Here is a 19,964-nt window from a genome sequence, read left to right on the forward strand (position 1 = left end):
AAATATCTTAACTATGCTTAAAACGTGGAAACAATACCTTAAATTCAAGACGGGTATGATGTTTGAAACCCGTGTTAAAAGAGTCTCCTAGAAGCTTGTAACAGTCTTGAGTGGATTAAATAAACAGGAGCTTCGTGTCATTTTCTTACCTTTCCTTTCCAAACAAAACCTCAGTTTCCTCCATTTCCTATACAGTACAGCAAGTTCGTTCTACTTTTGCTTTGCATGTTGAAATCTGTTTATATTTAAGTGAAAGTAGAATGGAATTGATATGTCATTAAAGCATCGATGATAACCTTTTACAACTACTCAATATTTTTAACTATTTCCTGCCTCTTTGACCCGATTTCTTCTATTATATGCTTAAACGGAATTTAGACCATGATTTCACTCTAAGCATTATTTTATGAAATGTCGTTTAATACAGATTTGTACAAAAATGAACTTAATGATAACTTAAACATATGATATTATATAACCAAATTGTATATCCTACAATTAATTTTGTATTGCGTGTTGAATTTCCTTACTCCTATTTTGCCTGTCTTTTAATTGCCTAACATATTGCATGCTTCTATGATCTATATATTTACCAACCCTACAGAACATTGTAAAAAAATTATAATCATCAAAACGTTCAAACTTTCTCTTATAATATTAAGTTAAACAATTCAAGAATAAACTGCGAAAAAATATATTGTAAAAATAAATCATACCTTAAAACAATCGTATGTAGTAGGATTTTCTGTTTATTGATTACTTTGTTGTACAGAACGAAGCCAGAATGCTAGACTTAAATCAGAGCCTTCTCCAGCTGTAGAAGAGAGATCCCCTTCTCCAGAACCAGAGACAGCATTTATGCCTGTTGTATCTCCACGTGCCAATGTACCAGCTTCTCGTATGTTTTATTATAATAACCAAATGTTGCTATGTATTGATGAGTTTCACCATGTCTAATTGATGGAATTGTAGTTAAGTCAACCACTAAAATTTTCTGTTCTTCTGTAAAAGGAGTATATTCATTTCTTCTTTTGTACTAACAACACAATAAGGATGCAAATAATTTGTTTTAGTGAAAAGTGGGGATCATTACAGAGGATTTCCTATGTGCAGGGTTCACATGTGAAAAATGTCCAATTCCTATTTGCATGAAAGTTTTTATTTGATCCCTATAAGCTGTGTTCACACGATTTTTTAATGAAAACGCCAGTGCGAATATGCATGATAAAATGTCATTGCGAATTCAATTTTGAGGGCAATATATTACAGATTTGACATTTTATGAATGTATGAACGAGGCTATTTACCTCAAAACGATATATCTTACTTTTTATAGAGGACACATTTGAGGAAAGTGAAGGTATTTATTGCACGTAAATCCATATCTAGCACACTGCATTGCTCTCTGTATTTATTATGTGTGTAATACCACAACACTCGAAGTCCATGCAAGGTCTCCTACCGTTTTGTTGGAACTCCTAGTGTTGATTCGTCAATTTCTAATGATATTTTGAATTAAAAGACAGTTTTCGTGTCTTTTTTTTTGTGTATATATAAAGTAGCCAGTTGTTTTGACCAAAAATTCAAACTTTTTAATCTAGAACACCTATCAGGAGAAATATTTGTTTTTAAGGCCGCTTTGAAAACGGTGTTCGTGGCAATTTGTTTTTAAATTTACAAAAATGCCTTCTGTATAAAATTTCAAAGCCCCTGTTTTCATATTATTTTGCGGAAGTGTGAAATTATTACTTTCTTACCGTTAACCTTGTTATGATTTTGCTATTGTTATATATATAGTATGTGTGCTTCCATATCCACCTTTCCTATAACTATCCTTAGATTCAGCTTAATCAGTCTGATATAATTGAAAAAAAAATAGTAAAAAAAACTCGTCATCTTGATTATCATTTTATATATATTTCATATAGTTTTTAATTCACTTTAGAAATTCAAACACTGAAAAGCCGGTATTAACATTTTACTAATGAAAGATACCGCTAGAATAAGAAAAATATTTTTGTTTTGATGTAAATATGCTTTATTAGTGTGTAGTGCTACTCCAAATTTTCATCTCTAACTTCCAACGTTTATTTGTAATTATATATTCGAAAACATTTTATTTGACATCAGAAAGACAAAATTTGTTTAGAACTATGACTATGTCAAACATGAAAAAGAATAAGGGGAAATGTTAATTTTCCTTTTTTCTCTTTTTTTAATTGAAAAATGTAACTGTATAGTGATTTATTTCAGTACTTCGAAGGAATGGACAGGTTAACGGCGAGCCAAGAACTGGTCCTGCAATTTTTAATGATGTAACATGTAAGTCGAAAGGATAAAATGCACAATGATTATATTATTACCTGGTTAAATATATTACTAATTGTATATGATATTCTTAAATTCTTTTTAAATGTTGTTGCATTTGAAAACTAGTACTATGTATATGTGACATATTCTCAATATGTTATAATCGGAGTACTCACGGGGTAAAATTATCAGGATGTATAACCATATAAATAAGCATGTTCTCGATATGATTTTGATTTACATTAAGCTGTTTTGTGTCTTACAATAGGTCCAGACTTTTCATTCGATGTCCTTACCGTTCACGACGAGAGGGAAGTTTCTATTGATGGCAAAATTCTAAGAAACAGAAAAACTGGAAATCCAAATAGCAGCTCAGTATCAAGCCCAAAACAGTTGAAACAGTACAAGGGTATCATAGGGAACTATTCCTTCCAACAAGAAGGTAAATTCTACTATGAAGTTGATGTTACGTTCAATATCATCCAGCCCCTCGAGCAGACCTGGTTAGTGTTTGAGCTCGGCCTTTGTAGAAAGGATGAGATAGACAAGCACCACACCGTGGAGCGACATGAATTTGCGAGGTCATTTTACGTTGCCAGATACCCAGAAGATGGCAAGCTTGCTCAGGAGTTTTGGCATAATCGGGACCTTAAAGCCCTGGTTCCTTTATGCGACAACAGCCCTGGTCTAACTGTGGATGTGACGTATGGGGTCTACATCAATACAAGCACAAGAAAAGTAACCGTTGCCGACGTCAAACGAGAGAAAAAGCTTCATACATTTACTGATGTTGACTTTTCTAAACCAATGTGGCCGGTATTTGGAACATATAACTCTGATCTGGTCAATGTCATTCTTAGGCTTAGAACTGGAGCTTCTCTTGCACAGTTTCCACCATTCCTGAAAGGTATTATATTTTGCCAGTCTACCCCTTATAACTATTGTGAAGGAAAAAACACAAATAAAAGAACACTGATGATTTGCATGGTGATCTATGAAAAAAACTGCTGTCTAAGTTTCACTTTCGAGAAACATTGGAATGAATTTTAAAAAGTGATTATCTGCGTTTTTTACTTCAGGTTCTTGAATTACCAAATATATTTACCATACTTCATTGAATTAATAGTTCGATATCGTTTCATTATCAAAACACGCTTACAATTGCAGAAAGATGTCACAAAAGTACATTTGTATCAATTATCATTTAAGTACTAATACATATACAATTCAGACACTGCCAGTGGAAGAGCTAATTCAAGGTACAGAAAAAAACCACCGAACAATGTTTTTTTTTCTTCTACATGATGATACGTATGGGCAGAAAAAGGATCAATAGTCGGTTTAATTGATGACCACACCAGTCTAAGATATAAAACTAGCTTCGATGATTAAATACAGAATAAGGGTCATCAAATGGTCAACACATGGCACCCGAATGTTTACAAAATTGACGTAAAAACCTTATCAATACTTGAAAATTCGACTCAGAGACATTTCGGACCATGACAACCCACTCTTCCTTACCAAAGCTGGACATTTCGGCCCATACATATTTCAGACCATGACAATAGGAGAATGCATGAGGACAATACAAAATCATATATCAAGTCAATTTTACCAATTTGGATGATACTAATTACAGGGCTGAGAAAAATTATAAAAGGACTTCGGTGCTTGAATTCATGATTCCTCGAGATCGTTTATGAGTAATCAAGGGAACCAAGGTTATAGCGGTAACCAAAATAATGTAATCCAGAGACAAAGACCAGACATGGAAAACAGACATACACAACAAAGAACATAAAGGAACTAAAATCATACATACAAATTAACAAAAGCAAATGATTAACTCGGACTCCACTATAAACTGGGAGCATGGACCAGGTGCACCGGTAGGGTAAGCGTCCTCTGTTTTTTTTAGAAACACCCGCCGAGTTGCTCATAAAAAGTCAAGTCCGGGGTAGACAAACGAGGAAAGGAAAACCGTGACCCGTTGAATAAATCAGTTTTCATGTCGCAGATGGATACACCATAACGATCCACGAGTTTTAAGGTTTTAAGGTTTCGCCTTCTTCATATTTGTCATTTTATATGATTTTTTCTTATCTATAAGGACATGAAGCATTCACAACTCCAGGAAAACAGGACATGCTTGAACCTGACAAGAGACTACAAGCAGAGAATGAAAGAGGCATGATTCAACGTCAGATAAGTATGCCAACACGAATGCCTGGTGGTCAACCAAATCTGCTTTCACTTTCTCCAAGACAAAACTTGTCTAGAAGTTCAGAAAATATCAACGAAACTCCATTCGACAGTGCAAAGAGTGGTCTAAGAAATACAACGGTTAAACCATCCAAGTCTAAGTTTGTTCATGTAACCAATGGTAACTGCTCACCCCGAGATAGACCAAAAGCCAATTTTAACAGAGCGAGAAGTCGTAAGTATTTTTTAATGTTATCTACTAGAAACTTATTTTTTTTACAAAAAAGAACGGTCGCTTCAAATTATTAGTGATATTCATTCCTTTTTCGTAGAGTCATTCAGTTCATATAGTACGCTTTTGCATTTTACTATAATTCAAAAGAATCCATCCTGCTCAATCAGTAAATACGCTTATATGTTTTCACTTCAAATACATTACAATTGTTTACTTGTATCGTTGACTTGTGAGATGGACAACTGCTTAACAACTTTAATATTTCTTAATAATGTAGTTTATTTTAGCATTAATTTTGATTTGGTGATGGTGTATAACTTCGCAACATTTTTTTTCTCATAAGTATCCAGATAACAATAACATAATGCTCCAAAAAGGAGGTCATGCTGCAAATGGGCGTATACAAAAAAAAAGTGCATGTTTATTTCTGTTTTTTTTTTTTTTTTTGGTTTTTTTTTTGACAAAACAAAACGTTATCGTTCTTTGTCAAATTGAAAACGCACATTTGTATTAAGATATGCAGTTCTTTTATGACATAGATTACGCAATTTCAAATTGTAAAAATGGTGCAATATTTATTTCCTCCCTCTAAAAGACAAAATTGTATGAACAATACACTAGCAATAATTATGCGTAAACACTCGAAATTGGAAATTTGTAGAAGTGATTATCATATAACTTTTGTTAGGTTAAAGCAAGAACAGTATTCAGAAAGGAATATATTTTAATAAATACACATGCAGCTTCTTTATAAAGTTTTGTATTATTCAAACGAAATCAAAATGTATTTACATTATTTTGAGGGGAAAAGACTCCACACCGTTTGTATATGTATTCGCCACGAAACTTCTGTCCTAAAGCATGACTTACCTTTCTATCTAACCATATACTAATACTTCATAACCAAGTACCATTTACCATAGCACCAGTTACCAAGACTCAACCTGTACCTGGGAAACTCCGAGCCTCAGCGTCTACCTCGCAGTTAGATACCCTCTCCTCTCGACCAATGGGATTGGGAGATTTTATGAGTAAGTTGTACTAGTTGTGTGACTAATTGCATGCCAGCATGACACGTACGATCTGAAAGTTAACATTTTTCATGACAAATTTCATGATCAAAAATCGAGTTGAACTTTAATTTTTATTTGTCAGAGATATAAATGTTTATTTTTATTTGTTTTATAATCTCGGTATGGAAAGATCCCTAATTGTTAATAAAATCTTTTGGGTTGTATACATAAATAAAGAGCCCTTTCAGTTTGATTGAATTCCGAAAGACTTTTTTAAGTGACTAGCATATTACGTCATTAGAATTCAAAACTAATTGAAGAATTTTATGAGCATGGAAAATAAGATACGCATGACATATCTTACTGAGTGTATCATTACTGATAAATCATGTATGTAGACGTTGAATAGTTCCCATGGAAATTACAAATGATTGAAATTTTTCATACGTTGATTACACACGTGTGAATTTTATCTTTTGATTTTTTTTTAAATAATTCAGAAGAGCTAGAAAAGAAAGGACAACTACCAAACGTTGTACAGCCTGGTATGGCAGATGTTTCCACAAAGCACTCTTTTATAATCACTCATGTAGCATTGCCATTATACAAATTATATAATCATGCATATATGTGTGTATCCTCAACCAGTGATCGACCATTTGAAATTTGATTTGGGTGAATAATCTTTCTGCTATCTTTTTCAAAGATGACTTTATTTTGTATATATTAGGTCGTTAGGAAGTCTGAATTTGAATTTACAAATGTAATTACAACACCACCTTCAAATTAGAATGGTCGTGTCACTCAGGAATCATGTACAGAATGTATAAAAATATATATCTTTTGAAATATGAGTCAAAAGTGTATAGTTAGCGTTCCTTATGACCCGCTACTGGTGTTCTTCATCATTTATGTTTCAACAAGATAATTTGAGGTTTAATTTGTATATTTTGTATATATATTTCACCGGCATGAATTCTAATGCAAGAATGGTAATGTTTTAGACTTCTTTTTTAGTATCTAACCAGATTTTAGTTAGACGTTAAACATTAGATTTTTCTGAAATTTTTAGCAGTAGATGTATATATATATTCGAGTAGGGTTTTACCCACGCTTAAAATTGCACATTATATTATTCACAGAGAGAAGTTTGAGTCAGACTGGAGAAAAATCCTTTCAACCAACGTCAGAACGTTCCTTTAAACCCATAACCTCTCCTCTCAACCAACGAAATTCTTGTAAGTACTTAAAAAAAAGAAGCAAATCATTTCAGTACATTTCGTCTTTAGATTTAAGAGTTATTTCTCTTTGCACTATACAATATTATTAAAGCCTTCTTTTTTCATGGCCATCACTTTACTTTTTTTAGACGACGCCGACGATGATGACGACGAAGGTAAATGTAGGCCAATATGTGGTCGTTGATGCATTCATTCATACACCATGTTTAATTAACATAAGCATGCAATAATTTATTTATGGTCTCAATTGTAACTTAATGTTTATCTCCTACCGTTTATCCTTAAATAGCTTTTCACTGTTATCTCATCTCTCTCTTTTGACATACACAATTACTGTACTTAATTCGTTTATCTTAACTTAGTCTTTTTACTCGATATCTGATCCAAGGATTTCACATACATTGTTGTATGTATATGTTTAACTAACAATATTTAAGCATCACAATATTGAACATTGAATTTAATGTTATCATTTCTCAGAATATTTCCTAACCCGATTCAAGTCGTTCACTTATTTATATCCCTTAAATGTTGGAATGATCTTTCTTTCACTTGATTTAATCATTTTTCAAAATATTGCACCATCTTTTCAATTTCAATGCATTTTGCTTTTGCTGTAAAAGCATACCATTTTGTTAGATTCTAGGGATGACGCTTTGCTTGCGGCTAAACTAGATACATTGCCTGTATATAAATAGAAAGTTCTTACATACATCTCTTATTACATCAAATTATTGTATTTATTTTTTCACAAATATTAACATTATTTGCTTTTCAACGAACAAGGTAAGTTTTACACCCCCATTTTACATACACGATAAGATTATATAGCTATTCAACACATTTTACATAGAGAAAACTTAAGCGATTTGTTTAACCATGTTATGTCTTTTACAGCCATATTGTTCATATCCTATACTTATTTTCTATTGCCATTTTAGATATTTGTTGTGTGTTCGAAACTATTTTTTTTCTCTTTCCGAATCCGTGTGCAGTGTAACAGTTTTGTATGTTTTGTTTTATGTCCCGTCAGCAGGATAGGAGATTGTAGGCCTGGCTTTTAAAATGTCTGGTTTCGATATGTTTTTAAGCTTTTACTCCCATTGTAGAATGTTTCACGGCATATTTGTGCTTATCCGTTTAATATAAAATCAGAGAAATAACACACATTTACTCAGGCCTTAGATACATGTATTCTTCTACAATAAATAATGGCGGTTATTTTACTAATCTGATCAGAAAGTGTCGCGTATTTAAGGCCTCATATTCTTCGTTTTAACACTTTTTTGGTATTTTATACGTATTTAGTTCCTTTTTACCTTCTTAATGTGACTTCGTTTTACTTATTTATTATTCATGATAAAGAAATGTTCCCTATAATTCAGTTGTAAAATTTCTGAAGGAATCCATCAAAAATTGAGATTGGCCTTATTTTGGACGATATACGAAGGTGCATTTTTGGAGTTTCACCATATCTGTTCACGTTTCTATCTTTTTCAAAACGTCAATAAGATTTAGATTTTTGAAATCAGTTTACATGACGTCACAACACTTAACTAGGGGATATAAAATTATCCTAATTTGCCAAAGAGAACCCGCAATAAGAAGACTTGTACAAATCAAATTAAATCATGCAGAAAATGTCAAGTCGACGCTTTTGCAAAAGACATGCTTTCAAAACAAACACATCTCATATTATTTCCCCTTTTTATCTATTTGTTAGTATTTATGAAGAGTACAAGCTCTGAGGAGAGTAAACCAAGACCACCACCTCAAGGTGAAATACAATGTAAGTATTTAATATCTGTTATTTGTGTGTAGAAATGGGAGTGTTAATTTGAATAAAATGAACCACAACATACACTTTATGATTGTTAGTATATTTTTAAATGAGATCGTTTACCTTTTCACTTTGGTACAAGTTTATAAAATAAAGATATTTTAACCAAAGATTTAAATGAGCACTTAAAATAAGCTGAGATTGTCACCATGACCTGATCTTCGGTTGTGGAGTATCCGTTTACAATGTGACGAACGACAACCATCTTTATCGATGTCATTCCACTTTCACAGGACCGACCACCTTCTTTCTCGATGTCTTTCCTCTTTCACCGGTCCGATCACCAGCTTTATAGATGTATCATTTCTTTCATCAAACCAACAACTACCCTAATATATGTCTTTCCTTGTTCATCGAATCGAACGACCACTTCTTTTATTGATGTCTTTCCTCTTTCCCTGAACCGCCCACCACCTTAAGAGTTGTCATTTCTTTCACCGAACCGACCACCACCTTTAAAGATATCTTTCCTCTTCCATTGAACCGACCACCACCTTTATAGATGTCATTCCTCTTTCACCGATCAGACCACTGCCATTTTACATGTCTTTCTTTTTTTCACCGAACTGACTGCTACCTTTACAGATGTCTTTCGTCTTTCACCGAACCGACCACTGCCATTTTAGATTTCTTTTCTCTTTCACTGCATCGACCACCACCTTGCACAGATGTCATTTCTTACACCGAACTTACCACCACATTTATTGATGTCTTTCCTCTTTCATTGAACCGACCATCACTTTTGTAGATATCTTTCGTCTTTCACTGCACTGACCACCGCCTTTATAGATATCTTTACTCTTTCACTGCACCGACCACTGCCATTTTAGATTTCTTTCCACTTTCACTGCATCGACCATCACCTTGTATAGATGTCATTTCTTTCACCGAACTTACCACCACTTCCTTTATAGATAACTTTCGTCTTTCCCCGGGCCTGACATCTCCGACAAATCGGATTGGTGTGTTGCAAACTGTAGGAATTGCTCACCATCAAATGCGCATTTAGTGGGACTCGAGCTGTTCGTTTTGATTTTTGTGTGTGAATTTCTGGTATACGATGTGTTTTCGTCTGTTATTTTTTTTTACTTTGAATTCCAACGTTGCTTCGTCCTTTGGTTTTCCTTTATTTTATACCGTTGATTTCTCTCTGTAATGAGGAAAGAGGTGATGACAGAGAACATGGTAGGAAGTCACAAATGACAACACATTGTACATACCATTTGTATGTAAAATTTACATTAGATGACAAACTGTAGCTAAAGTATCGTAGGTGGTCTATTTCTAACATCTTTAGTACATATTGAGGCTTATTTGAACTGTGTCATTCAGTGAAAGAAATGTACTGTAGTGGTTTTGAGACAATCTAAATTTACAATGTACTTTGTAATGTGGTGTTTTTTTCAGACTTGTTATTGTGATTTGTGGTGGAGTCGATCAGCAAAATTATGTAGTATTTTAAAATACCAGCCAAGAAAAAAACAAATAATCACTTTGTTTTCGAAATTGCAAAAAACTGGGACTATTATCTCTTTACTCTGAACATCTATATTTAATGTACTAGAACTTGAAAAAGCTGTCCAACATGCCTCGCTGTCGTTTTGAGTTTTCTTAACTTTACCTAGGCAAAAAGAAAACAATTTTTCTCTTCGCAGGTCCTGACTTTTTATTTGATGTCGATACATGTCATGAAGACAGAGAGGTGTCGTCTGATGGTAAAATGCTGAAAAATCGAAAGACCGGGAAACCGTCTTCAAAGAACCCAAAGAAGCAACTAAAACAATACAAGGGCATACTCGGCGGACTTTCCTTCAAAGATGGTGGTAAATACTACTACGAAGTTGTTGTAACCTTCAACATTATTCAACCTCTAGAGCAGACGTGGTTGATATTCGAAATTGGCCTTTGCAGACGAGAGGATGTTGATAAGCATCACACTGTAGAGCGCCATGAGCATGCGCGGTCTTTTTATGTAGCTAGGTACCCGGAAGATGGCAAGTTAGCCCAGGAATTTTGGCACAATCGCGATCTTTTGGCCTACGTGCCTCTGAGCGAGAACAAAGCTGGTCTTACTGTTGAGGTCACTTACGGTTTTGTAGTAGATACAAAAAGAAAGAAATGGGTAATAGCGGATGTAAAGAAACAGAAGAAACTTCACACATTTTCTGGTGTCGATTTCTCAAAACCAATGTTGCCTGTATTTGGTACATACAACCCTGACCTAATAAATGTTGAAATGAAACTAAAAACTGGGAAACAAATTGCGTCTTTCCCATCATTTCTCAAAGGACTATAAGCGAAAGTCGTTCTTCACGGAAGGCTTGCCAAACATAGTGCCATTATTTTTCTAGTTTACATATAACAAATTTATCATAGTATTTTATGACTGTCATTATTTGTATTTGCTTTATGAATGATTTTGAAAGATTAAGAAGAATAATAGTATTTTCTCTGTTGTGAGAAAATACATTTGCACTTGTGTGTCTAAATTGTGAGGTTCATCTTAGCGCTATGATACAGATGATACTGCTCTGATTAATTATTATTGTAGATCAGCAGTAAGAAATAGGAAAAGGAAACACCTCTACTAAGGTTTCAGAAGTATTTATATTTTATACTGAATAAAATAGAGGACATTTATATGTGTATTTACCCTTGTAGATGCATTTGTTCTAAATTGTGCTTGTTAATTTGCATTTAGTTATTTTTTTTAATTATATATTTACTGTATACAACTTTTATGTATTTTTCTTATTTACTTTATCCGTCCAATTAATTAATTGTTTTGTTATTGGAATATTGTACGTTTTTCTAAAGTTGATTTTTGTGCTTTAAAATTTTTTATTCGTTTATAGTATTTCCAGCCTATTTTTCGTCGCTAGTTTGATATATGAATTATGCAAGTAAAAAGCATTATGTTGTAACTTCTTTATTTCTTAGACATTTATTTATAACATAGATAATAATGTTTTCAAAGATCAAATAGTTAATACACTCCAGTTGCATAAATATTGCGAAACAGCAAATGTATTAGGGGTAAAATGTATCTCTTATGCACTTGATCTGCTGTGATTGAAATATCACATAACTTTTGAATTATCTGCTATAGCTTCTAATTTTTTTGACATTTTCCATTCTGACTTAGTATCTACTCTACAATCACTGACAAATAAAATATATTTGTCGGTTTCTAAGATGAGATCTTTCTCTGATTGATTTAATTAGTTCTGGCGTGATTTTAGAGGTTCTTGAAGTATGATGGTTACTTAAGAATCAAAGGCGCTGTTGGTATGAATAGTTGCTTCTACCATTCTTATTTTCTCCACAAATAGTAATTTTCTTCAATCATGACTGTCTTATTTATGTTCACTCTGTGTGCGAAAAATACTATTGCGATAGGTGTTTTCGGTATTCATTTAAACAAGTTCACTTTAAATTTAATTTTTGATTTCTCAATTTTACCGCTGTGTACTTTTTTGGTCGCGAAAATCAACAGTGTCTTCTGTTTCTGTGTCAATGACACTGATGGTCCTATTATTGATTTTCAATACGTAAAGTGGGAGGTTCTATACCTATATTTTTTTTAGCATACCTGATTACGAATGTAGCCATGTAAAAGAATTACTGTGACAAAAAGTTTTTTTTTAGATTATATTGATTTGAAAAATAATTTTGAGAAAAAGCAGAGGACGCTTACCCTACCGGTGCACCTGGTCCATGCTTCCAGATTTTAGTGGAGTCCGAGTTGCTCATTTACTTTTGTTACTTTGTATGTATGATTTTAGTTACTTTATGTTCTTTGTTGTGTATGTCTGTTTTCCATGTCTGGTCTTTGTCCCTGAATTACATTCTTTTGATTACCGCTATAATCTTGATTCCCTTGATTACTCTTTGAAATCTGTGATATAATACTAAATTGTGATAGCTAATTATAAACAAGTATTATTCATTTAAGATTTTTTAGTTATTTAATGAATTTGTAGTGTTTATTTTATCTATTTGTTAGTGTGTTATATTTATTAATTTTTATAATAAATTTTTTTGAGTTTCAATTATGATTCAATTTGAATTTTACAATATATAACATGTCCTTGGTTTCCGAAAACAACGTAGAGGTGAGATATTTAGATAAAGATTTGAATCAATTTTACAACTGCTGAAAATGTGAAACGAATGTCAGATTCCTTGCCATCTCTTCGTAAAACCAAAAATAGTAAAACTAACATTGGCAATAGGCTATATTTTACACACAATTTAAGATCAAATTTTGCTTAAACATCCACCACATAAAGAAAACATCATAATTTTAAGAAATACAGCATCTCAAGTCGAATTCGTGCGATAATAGCGACATAAACCATTTTTCTCCCCAAGGAATACACCATGTTTCTTATAGGGAATCCAAATACGAATTCAAAATAAACTGGTTGGACAAAATTACAGTAATAAAAGTTCAGGACGAGCAAATTAGATCACTATCAAATCACATAAGGTTGAAGTTTAAAATTAAATATAAGATATACGGATATAACCTCGAATTTTCTCCTTTGATAGATATCGAATAGTAGTTGCCTAAATATCACTTAAATAAATCAGGTTTTCCTTCCATCCATTGACACTCCCACAATATCACAAAAGAAAAGTAACAATTTGATGATAAAAGTTTTGTCACCATTTTTAAGACCACTGCAGCAGGTGATTTCAATTTAAAAACCCAACAATCAATTTGTTTATTTATTTCCATTTCCACACCCCTTTGTCTGCAAACAAAGATTTAATACTTTTTTATTTTTCGCGAAAACAGCAATAAAGTGGAGATTGGGTGAAATTTCACACACAATAAAATATTTTGGGAGTAAATTGGACGTTTTATACCTCTATAATCACAGGATTTGTTTAGAAAGCTGAGATTTGATTACACCCTATCGAGGACAACAGACGGTCTTAAAGGGAGCAAATTAGGACCTAGTGTTAAAAGTCTTATACAAGATCACTTTTGAGAATTTAATCGCACTAGGGTTTTAATGATATTGCCGAATTATTCAGGAATTGTACCTTCTCTATGTCTAGATATTTGATGGTTCTCTGAAACATTAAACACCATTTTTCACCAATAGACCTGTGTTCACTTATGAGAATTTAATCGCACCTGGGTTTAACGACAATGTCTAATCATCTCAACTCGATGTTTAGTTCTGTGGAATTCGGTTTATAGTATGTGTTGGTAGCTTGACTTTTTTTCCTTTTCACTTCGATCTTTAAATTTCTCGTTCAGGAGTCTATGGTATACATTGAATCGTATTAAGACGTCATTGCCACTTCAACACCATGACATTTGGTTCTGTGTCATTTATAATAAGACCCATAACTCCAATAAAACAATAAAACCCAAATGATTCATAAAGTTTCACGCTGTTTCTTGCATGTAAAATCTTAATTAATTGTAAATTCAAGTTAAATATCCTGATCAGTGACAAAATATTAGAAAGCTAAATACAAATGCACATCATTTACCAAAGACAAAAAATGGCACATATTTTTGTTACTATATGAACATGAAAAAAATATGTGAAAGACTTTTAGGGTATTAACTGCTGTTAAACAATAGGTTGAATATCATTCTTTTTCTGACAATAAAGTGCTCTTTATTCGAGGGTATGCGAGTACATACACATGCAAAGTCCAATTTACGACGTAATAGCGAACTCCCGCTTCGTATATTCCACTGTAGCGGTACTCTGTCTTAAACAAGTTGTTTTTGGTCGTCCCCACCAGACAAGATTTACTATTTTCCCCTTAAATCCACTTGACATTGTTAAGAAAGGGGACACGATTACATAACAAATACATAAATCAATCTTGAAATTTTGCATAATCTATACCTACTTAAATCAAACATTTTTCTATCCATGTCCGCTCCCGTCACTAGCACACCCTATAGTTCTGGATACATGAAGTCGTCCGATACACCTTACAAATCTTGATAGTCTCCGGTAGTGCGGGCTAATTATTGGCATGATTCAGCAGGGTTCGAGAAGGCGAAAAGCCACAGCTTAAAAAGATATCAAAACATGGGTTTAAGTCATTTGAAGTTGATAAACTTGTGTAACCAAGATTGATTTTTCTCTTGATCCTTTGTAACTGGTTACATGTAAATCAAAGGACATGGAAATTTACACAAACTACTCGAGAGTTTCCCCAGTAACTACATTGTTTTAGAATATGCAATCTAGAAATTTAAAGCATATTCATAGCTCTTTTGTACCTGATTTAAGAGGATAAGTTTCCCCACCTGCAGAGATGAACAGTGTTTGTTAACAGGGAGGCCTTCTCTGAAGTTGCAAATTTTGTTTGACTTCACAGCTTTCTCTGACAAAATGTGCAACAATTAATTGTATGTCAACAAGGACCTTCAGAGGGAATTGGAGTCCAGGATAAGTAATTCGAATATTGCAATTCTTTTGTATACATTCATAAAGATTACTACATAATGTACATAGTTTTTTGCTACAGGATGAGGAATCTCTTCCAAATACGAAGGGACAAATATGTGTAACATTATCACTGAATGTGCACTGAAATACATATTTATTTATAAAAAAAAGTTATTTTGGCTATTACTTCAACCTTTTTTTCAATATTGATTTTTATAATTCCTTTAAAAAGTTTTAACAAGGAGTCATAGAAGACAATAAAGCGTACAACCCAATTGGAGCCCCAGGCATTAGTAACTTTGATTAAAAACTATTAATAAATACATGAGTTATATGAATGACGACGTTTCTCCGAGTAACAGCAACTTTACAAGATGCAATATATGCTTTTCTTTGTATATGAGGCCGCTTAACCATCAGATTTTATCTAAAATAACATTGTTAAAGCCCGTCGTTAATCCGAGTAACAATATAAACGATTCGTTATGGCAAAGGATTTTGTGTAAAACTGTAATCTTCGACCCGAATTTTGCCAAAAATATTTCGCCGAGAATGTCAGGCTAGTCTTGTTTTGTCTGTGTTGTTGTACGTAAGTACGTAGTTAACATATCATCTGATCAAAGTTGATGTCAAAGTACATTTACATATCCATATCTAGTATTGTACTTTAATTTAAGGCGGTGCATTTTTTTATTATTATAAACGATTATTAGAGCGCACTTTCGGTTAAAACCTGTAATAGACCTAGCAAAAAAAAATACGGGTTGCGCAATAGTTAACCTTCTCTCAGACTGGTTACATTCTTCATGCACATTCTCTGTTGATTTGAATCGGGTCCCAGTTAATTCACCTGATTTTATTATTATTCTGTGTGAAATTCAATATTAACCTAAGGGCATTCTTTTTTCATCCTACATGTATTAGCTTTAATAATTGCAGAAACAAATTTGTCTTTTGTAGTTTGTTTTGTTTAGTTGTGTTTTACCGTAATGGTTGTTGTTGATGTCTTGATTTCGTGTGTGTGTGTGTGTGTGTGTGTGTGTGTGTGTGTGTGTGTAGGTGTGTGAGTGTGTAGGTGTTGTTTTAGGTTTTTTTATTGTTATTTTCATTATCAATTCGATTGTTTGTTGGTTTTTTTTATTTGGTTTGTTTGTTGTTTGTTTTTGTTGTTTTGTGTTTGTCATGTTTTTTTATGTCTTTATTATGTTTTTGTTTGTTTTGTTTTTATTTCATTGGGAGAGGTTTCTGCTTTTGCTCTTTTTGAGGTCTTTTTTTATTGTCTGTTCACTTTAAAAATCTGATGCAAGCCACTTAAGTTTGCTTCACTGTATTGATAATTACAAGGCCCTTTTATATATTTATAACGTAGCATTAAAAAAAGTGCTAATTATTTTAACAATCGAGAAGAGGACTTATCGCAACAAATCATTTCCACCCTTCGCACTTATCAAAAGATGCTTCATCTAATATGGTGCATTGAACGGAACGCACGAATAAGGGGCAACATCGTCAGGTCATTGAACTCGGGTCTTCAGTGAGTTTCGCCATTATATATGAAATTACAAACGAGATATATTGTTAATTTGATCCTCTATCCTACATGAGCTATCCTGTACTACCATACATCGTGTATTAAGTTACAGCCCTAGATTAATTCTAGCGAAAGCTATATTTTTATATAAACTAGCTGGTCGAGTGGTCAATGGCGCAGGACTTCGTGCAGGCAGTGTTGCCATAGATGTCACAGCGGTATAAGTTCGAGTCCCGTGGAGGGAACGACAAAAAGATTGCTTCGCAAATTTGACGGTTCTAACATCTTTGGAAATTTTTCAGACCCTTCTACGGTTAAGTTATCATCCTGTGTAAATTTGTTCCGATGGTGCATTGTAGTGAATATAGTCGTCACATTCTGAGACGTTTATATATATTTTCAATGAACTATATTTAAAAAAAAAATGTATTATATTAATGAAATACACAAATTTGTATTCACATAGCTTCCCGTGGTTTTTGATGCATGATACTCTCCTTTCATTTCGTTTCTAACATTGCATACATTATGCAAAGCTCATTTCTCATTATAATGAAGGCGTCTCATACCGTTTGTGGGTAAACTAAAAAGGGCATGCCTTATTGGACTATTATTAACATCAAATCATTGTTCTACATAACTATATCTGGACGTTTGTAATATGCGCAATATTTATTTTCTACTTAGCATGAATAAGATATCGTGTTAATATCAATTGTCGCGCAACTACGAAGTCGTATCTTGTAGAACTACCTTGAATGATTAAATTTATATTCTAAAAATCTATAATCTGAGAACATACATCCCTCCAAGGCGTATTTTCTTAAACTCATGAATTTTTTTTTTATTGCATTAACTTCGATTAGAACCTGTTTTTAATTTTGGTACATTAAGTCCATAGCAGTAAATACCCCAACCAATCGTGTAAAATAGTAAAGAATTCAAATGAATCAGTAATTTCAGTATTCCTGGCGACAAGCGAAACATAGGTACGTACCTTCTGTCTTTTATCATTTTAAGTTTTTAACACGTTGAATGTCTACGTAAGAAGTTGGCATTGGTTGTGTCGCTTTCGAAAAAATGGGTAAAATCTAAGCGGTACCCATGGAAGTCACCCCCTCCCCATTACGTAACATTTAAAAACTTATAAAGCATGAAGGTGCACAAAACAAATCAATTTTTATGGAAATATTCTTCCAGTTTACGAATTCCTCGTAGTAAGGGATTTTGACCAACATTAAAATACTTTTTTTACCTCGTTTCCCTACACCAATCCACGAACTAGTAATTGTACTATTTCGACAAACATCTAACACATGACTGTATTTTTCGATCGTAAAAAAAAAGCTGCGCCTAAGCTAATGGGGATTTTGGGGAAACCAGCGGTGGGAACTCATTTTTTTGTTGAATAATTTGTACAATAACAGAAGGTGGCTCCTCCCATTAAGAGAGAAATTGTACCAGATTTTTCCTTCTGTCAAAATGTAGACGGACTGACAGTCATAAGATGGGCATATAAAACTGCCTGTTTCTTAGGTACATCCATACTTTACAGGTGCTAAATATATGTAGCTAAGAAGCGCCTTCAGTCCTTTGATTACCACCCTAACTAGATATCTTGTGCATATTTTAATCACGATTGTATCAATTTGTTAATATTTATCACCCAATAAACTTAAAATATCAACTACAAATGCCAGCAAATGCAGGTAATCGGACTGTAATGTCTTACTTCCAGCTGGGCCTGACTTATCGCTAATGCACACACGCTAAGATTCTGTCAATGGGCTGTAAAAATGCCATTTTGTAAAGCGATTCTTTGTAATATTTAGGCTTGCTGCATTCTTTCAACTTTTCAAAAGTCATAGATTAGCACATATACTGCTTGCCACTGTCGGCTTCGTATCTTGAACTTTTCTTAGAAACTGACGCGAAAAGAAGTTCACTAGCGATACTGTTTGACATTCGCTTCTGAAAATCCCAAATATATACTTACATTTTTGTATGTGTACACTTAAACACGAAACAGGGCGAACTTTGTGCAACTTCCCATCACAGCTCGTAGTTAAAAAATATACATAGTAATTATTGCTATTTCGTTTTTCAGTCGCTAAAACGAATCTGGAATGGGTGTTCAATTTCCCAACTTTACTGAAGGACTGCTGACTTTTTGTTCTCTCACCGAAGTTAGTTTACTTTTCTTTTGTACCTTTTATTCGATATCTTAATGAGCGAGATTATCTTTTGTTTTCCATTTCGAGATAGATTTACGTGTTTTATGCTGAGTTAAATGTAGTCAGGCTTAAGGTTTTCGTCTTTATGTTTGCAGTCTTCATCTGAAGTTTTCGGTTTAACCTCTTTTTCCAAGAGGACTTGTGTTCCTTTAGTACGATAAGTACATAATACAGCTAAGTATGACCTTCACAGTAGAGATAATTCGAAGGTCACGTTGTACGTGACCTCCAGTGTCATCAAACGAATATTTACAGTCACAGGAATTCAACGAGCTTTGAACCCGATATTTTGTCATTTTAACAACCAAGATATTGTTTGTAAATGATCAACATTTTCTCGAATCAGAATAATCCTTTTCAGTATAAAGGGCTTTTTTTATAATCTTTAGCGTTAGTCGACCTGTGTTAGTACGGTACATTGATGGGTCGCGACGTAGTCGATGCCTATACATATATACCGGTTTCAGTTAATGATATTATATCTCAACGAGTCGAGTTCTGGGATTTGAGAATGCGACTTTCTTAGTAGGTTCTTCACATGCTCGTGAATGAAACAAAACCGATTCTTATTATTATCGATTTATCAACTTCAGAAATATGCAGTATCGATTTGGGTGGTCGTGGCATGCGTTGGCCCCATCTCGTGTCAATAAAATAATCTTACAGTTGTCACCTTCGGTTTCATTGATGACTATTTTCTGCATGATTATTTTATGTTTTTTAAATAAATATTTTAAATACATTTTAATTGGTGTATTATCAGGTTGTATTTGCGATAACACCTGCAGTGAAAGCTAAAATTATTGTAATATTAGATCTTGAAATAACAAATATGATGAGAAATGATAAAACGAGCGCAATGCTTAACAGTCTTAAACCTTAATATGCAATGATTTTGAGATGATCATAATTATTCTGATG

The 19,964-nt window shown here is 33.3% G+C and overlaps 1 protein-coding gene and 1 long non-coding RNA gene across 15 annotated transcripts in view; one reads left to right on the forward strand and one right to left on the reverse strand.

Annotated features, from left to right (window-relative positions):
- The window catches only part of LOC148624665 (uncharacterized), a 22,431-nt gene extending 21,577 nt beyond the window's left edge, over positions 1-854 (reverse strand). Inside the window, exons 1-2 of the long non-coding RNA XR_015919732.1 lie at positions 717-854; positions 150-235 (exon numbers count right to left, since the gene is read on the reverse strand). This is a non-coding gene — a long non-coding RNA (uncharacterized LOC148624665). The remainder of the gene's footprint in view (positions 1-149; positions 236-716) is intronic.
- The window catches only part of LOC148624667 (uncharacterized), a 22,082-nt gene extending 9,186 nt beyond the window's left edge, over positions 1-12,896 (forward strand). For 5 of the 14 annotated variants that reach the window (XM_088567484.1, XM_088567477.1, XM_088567481.1 and 2 more), the window contains 11 exons: positions 773-898; positions 1,337-1,360; positions 2,254-2,322; positions 2,579-3,217; positions 4,424-4,750; positions 5,674-5,781; positions 6,264-6,308; positions 6,906-7,001; positions 7,133-7,159; positions 8,728-8,793; positions 10,500-12,896. In XM_088567484.1, the coding sequence (XP_088423610.1) occupies positions 773-898; positions 1,337-1,360; positions 2,254-2,322; positions 2,579-3,217; positions 4,424-4,750; positions 5,674-5,781; positions 6,264-6,308; positions 6,906-7,001; positions 7,133-7,159; positions 8,728-8,793; positions 10,500-11,140 (2,168 nt within the window). In that variant the 3' untranslated portion in view covers positions 11,141-12,896. The remainder of the gene's footprint in view (positions 1-772; positions 899-1,336; positions 1,361-2,253; positions 2,323-2,578; positions 3,218-4,423; positions 4,751-5,673; positions 5,782-6,263; positions 6,309-6,905; positions 7,002-7,132; positions 7,160-8,727; positions 8,794-10,499) is intronic. The other 9 variants (XM_088567478.1, XM_088567482.1, XM_088567480.1 and 6 more) reach the window with 8 other exon arrangements.
- Positions 12,897-19,964: the final 7,068 nt, after the last annotated feature.

This window comes from Perna viridis, chromosome 2, assembly GCF_037379345.1.
Source record: "Perna viridis isolate PV_CMFRI_1.1 ecotype Kerala chromosome 2, ASM3737934v1, whole genome shotgun sequence".
Taxonomy (NCBI): domain Eukaryota; kingdom Metazoa; phylum Mollusca; class Bivalvia; order Mytilida; family Mytilidae; genus Perna; species Perna viridis.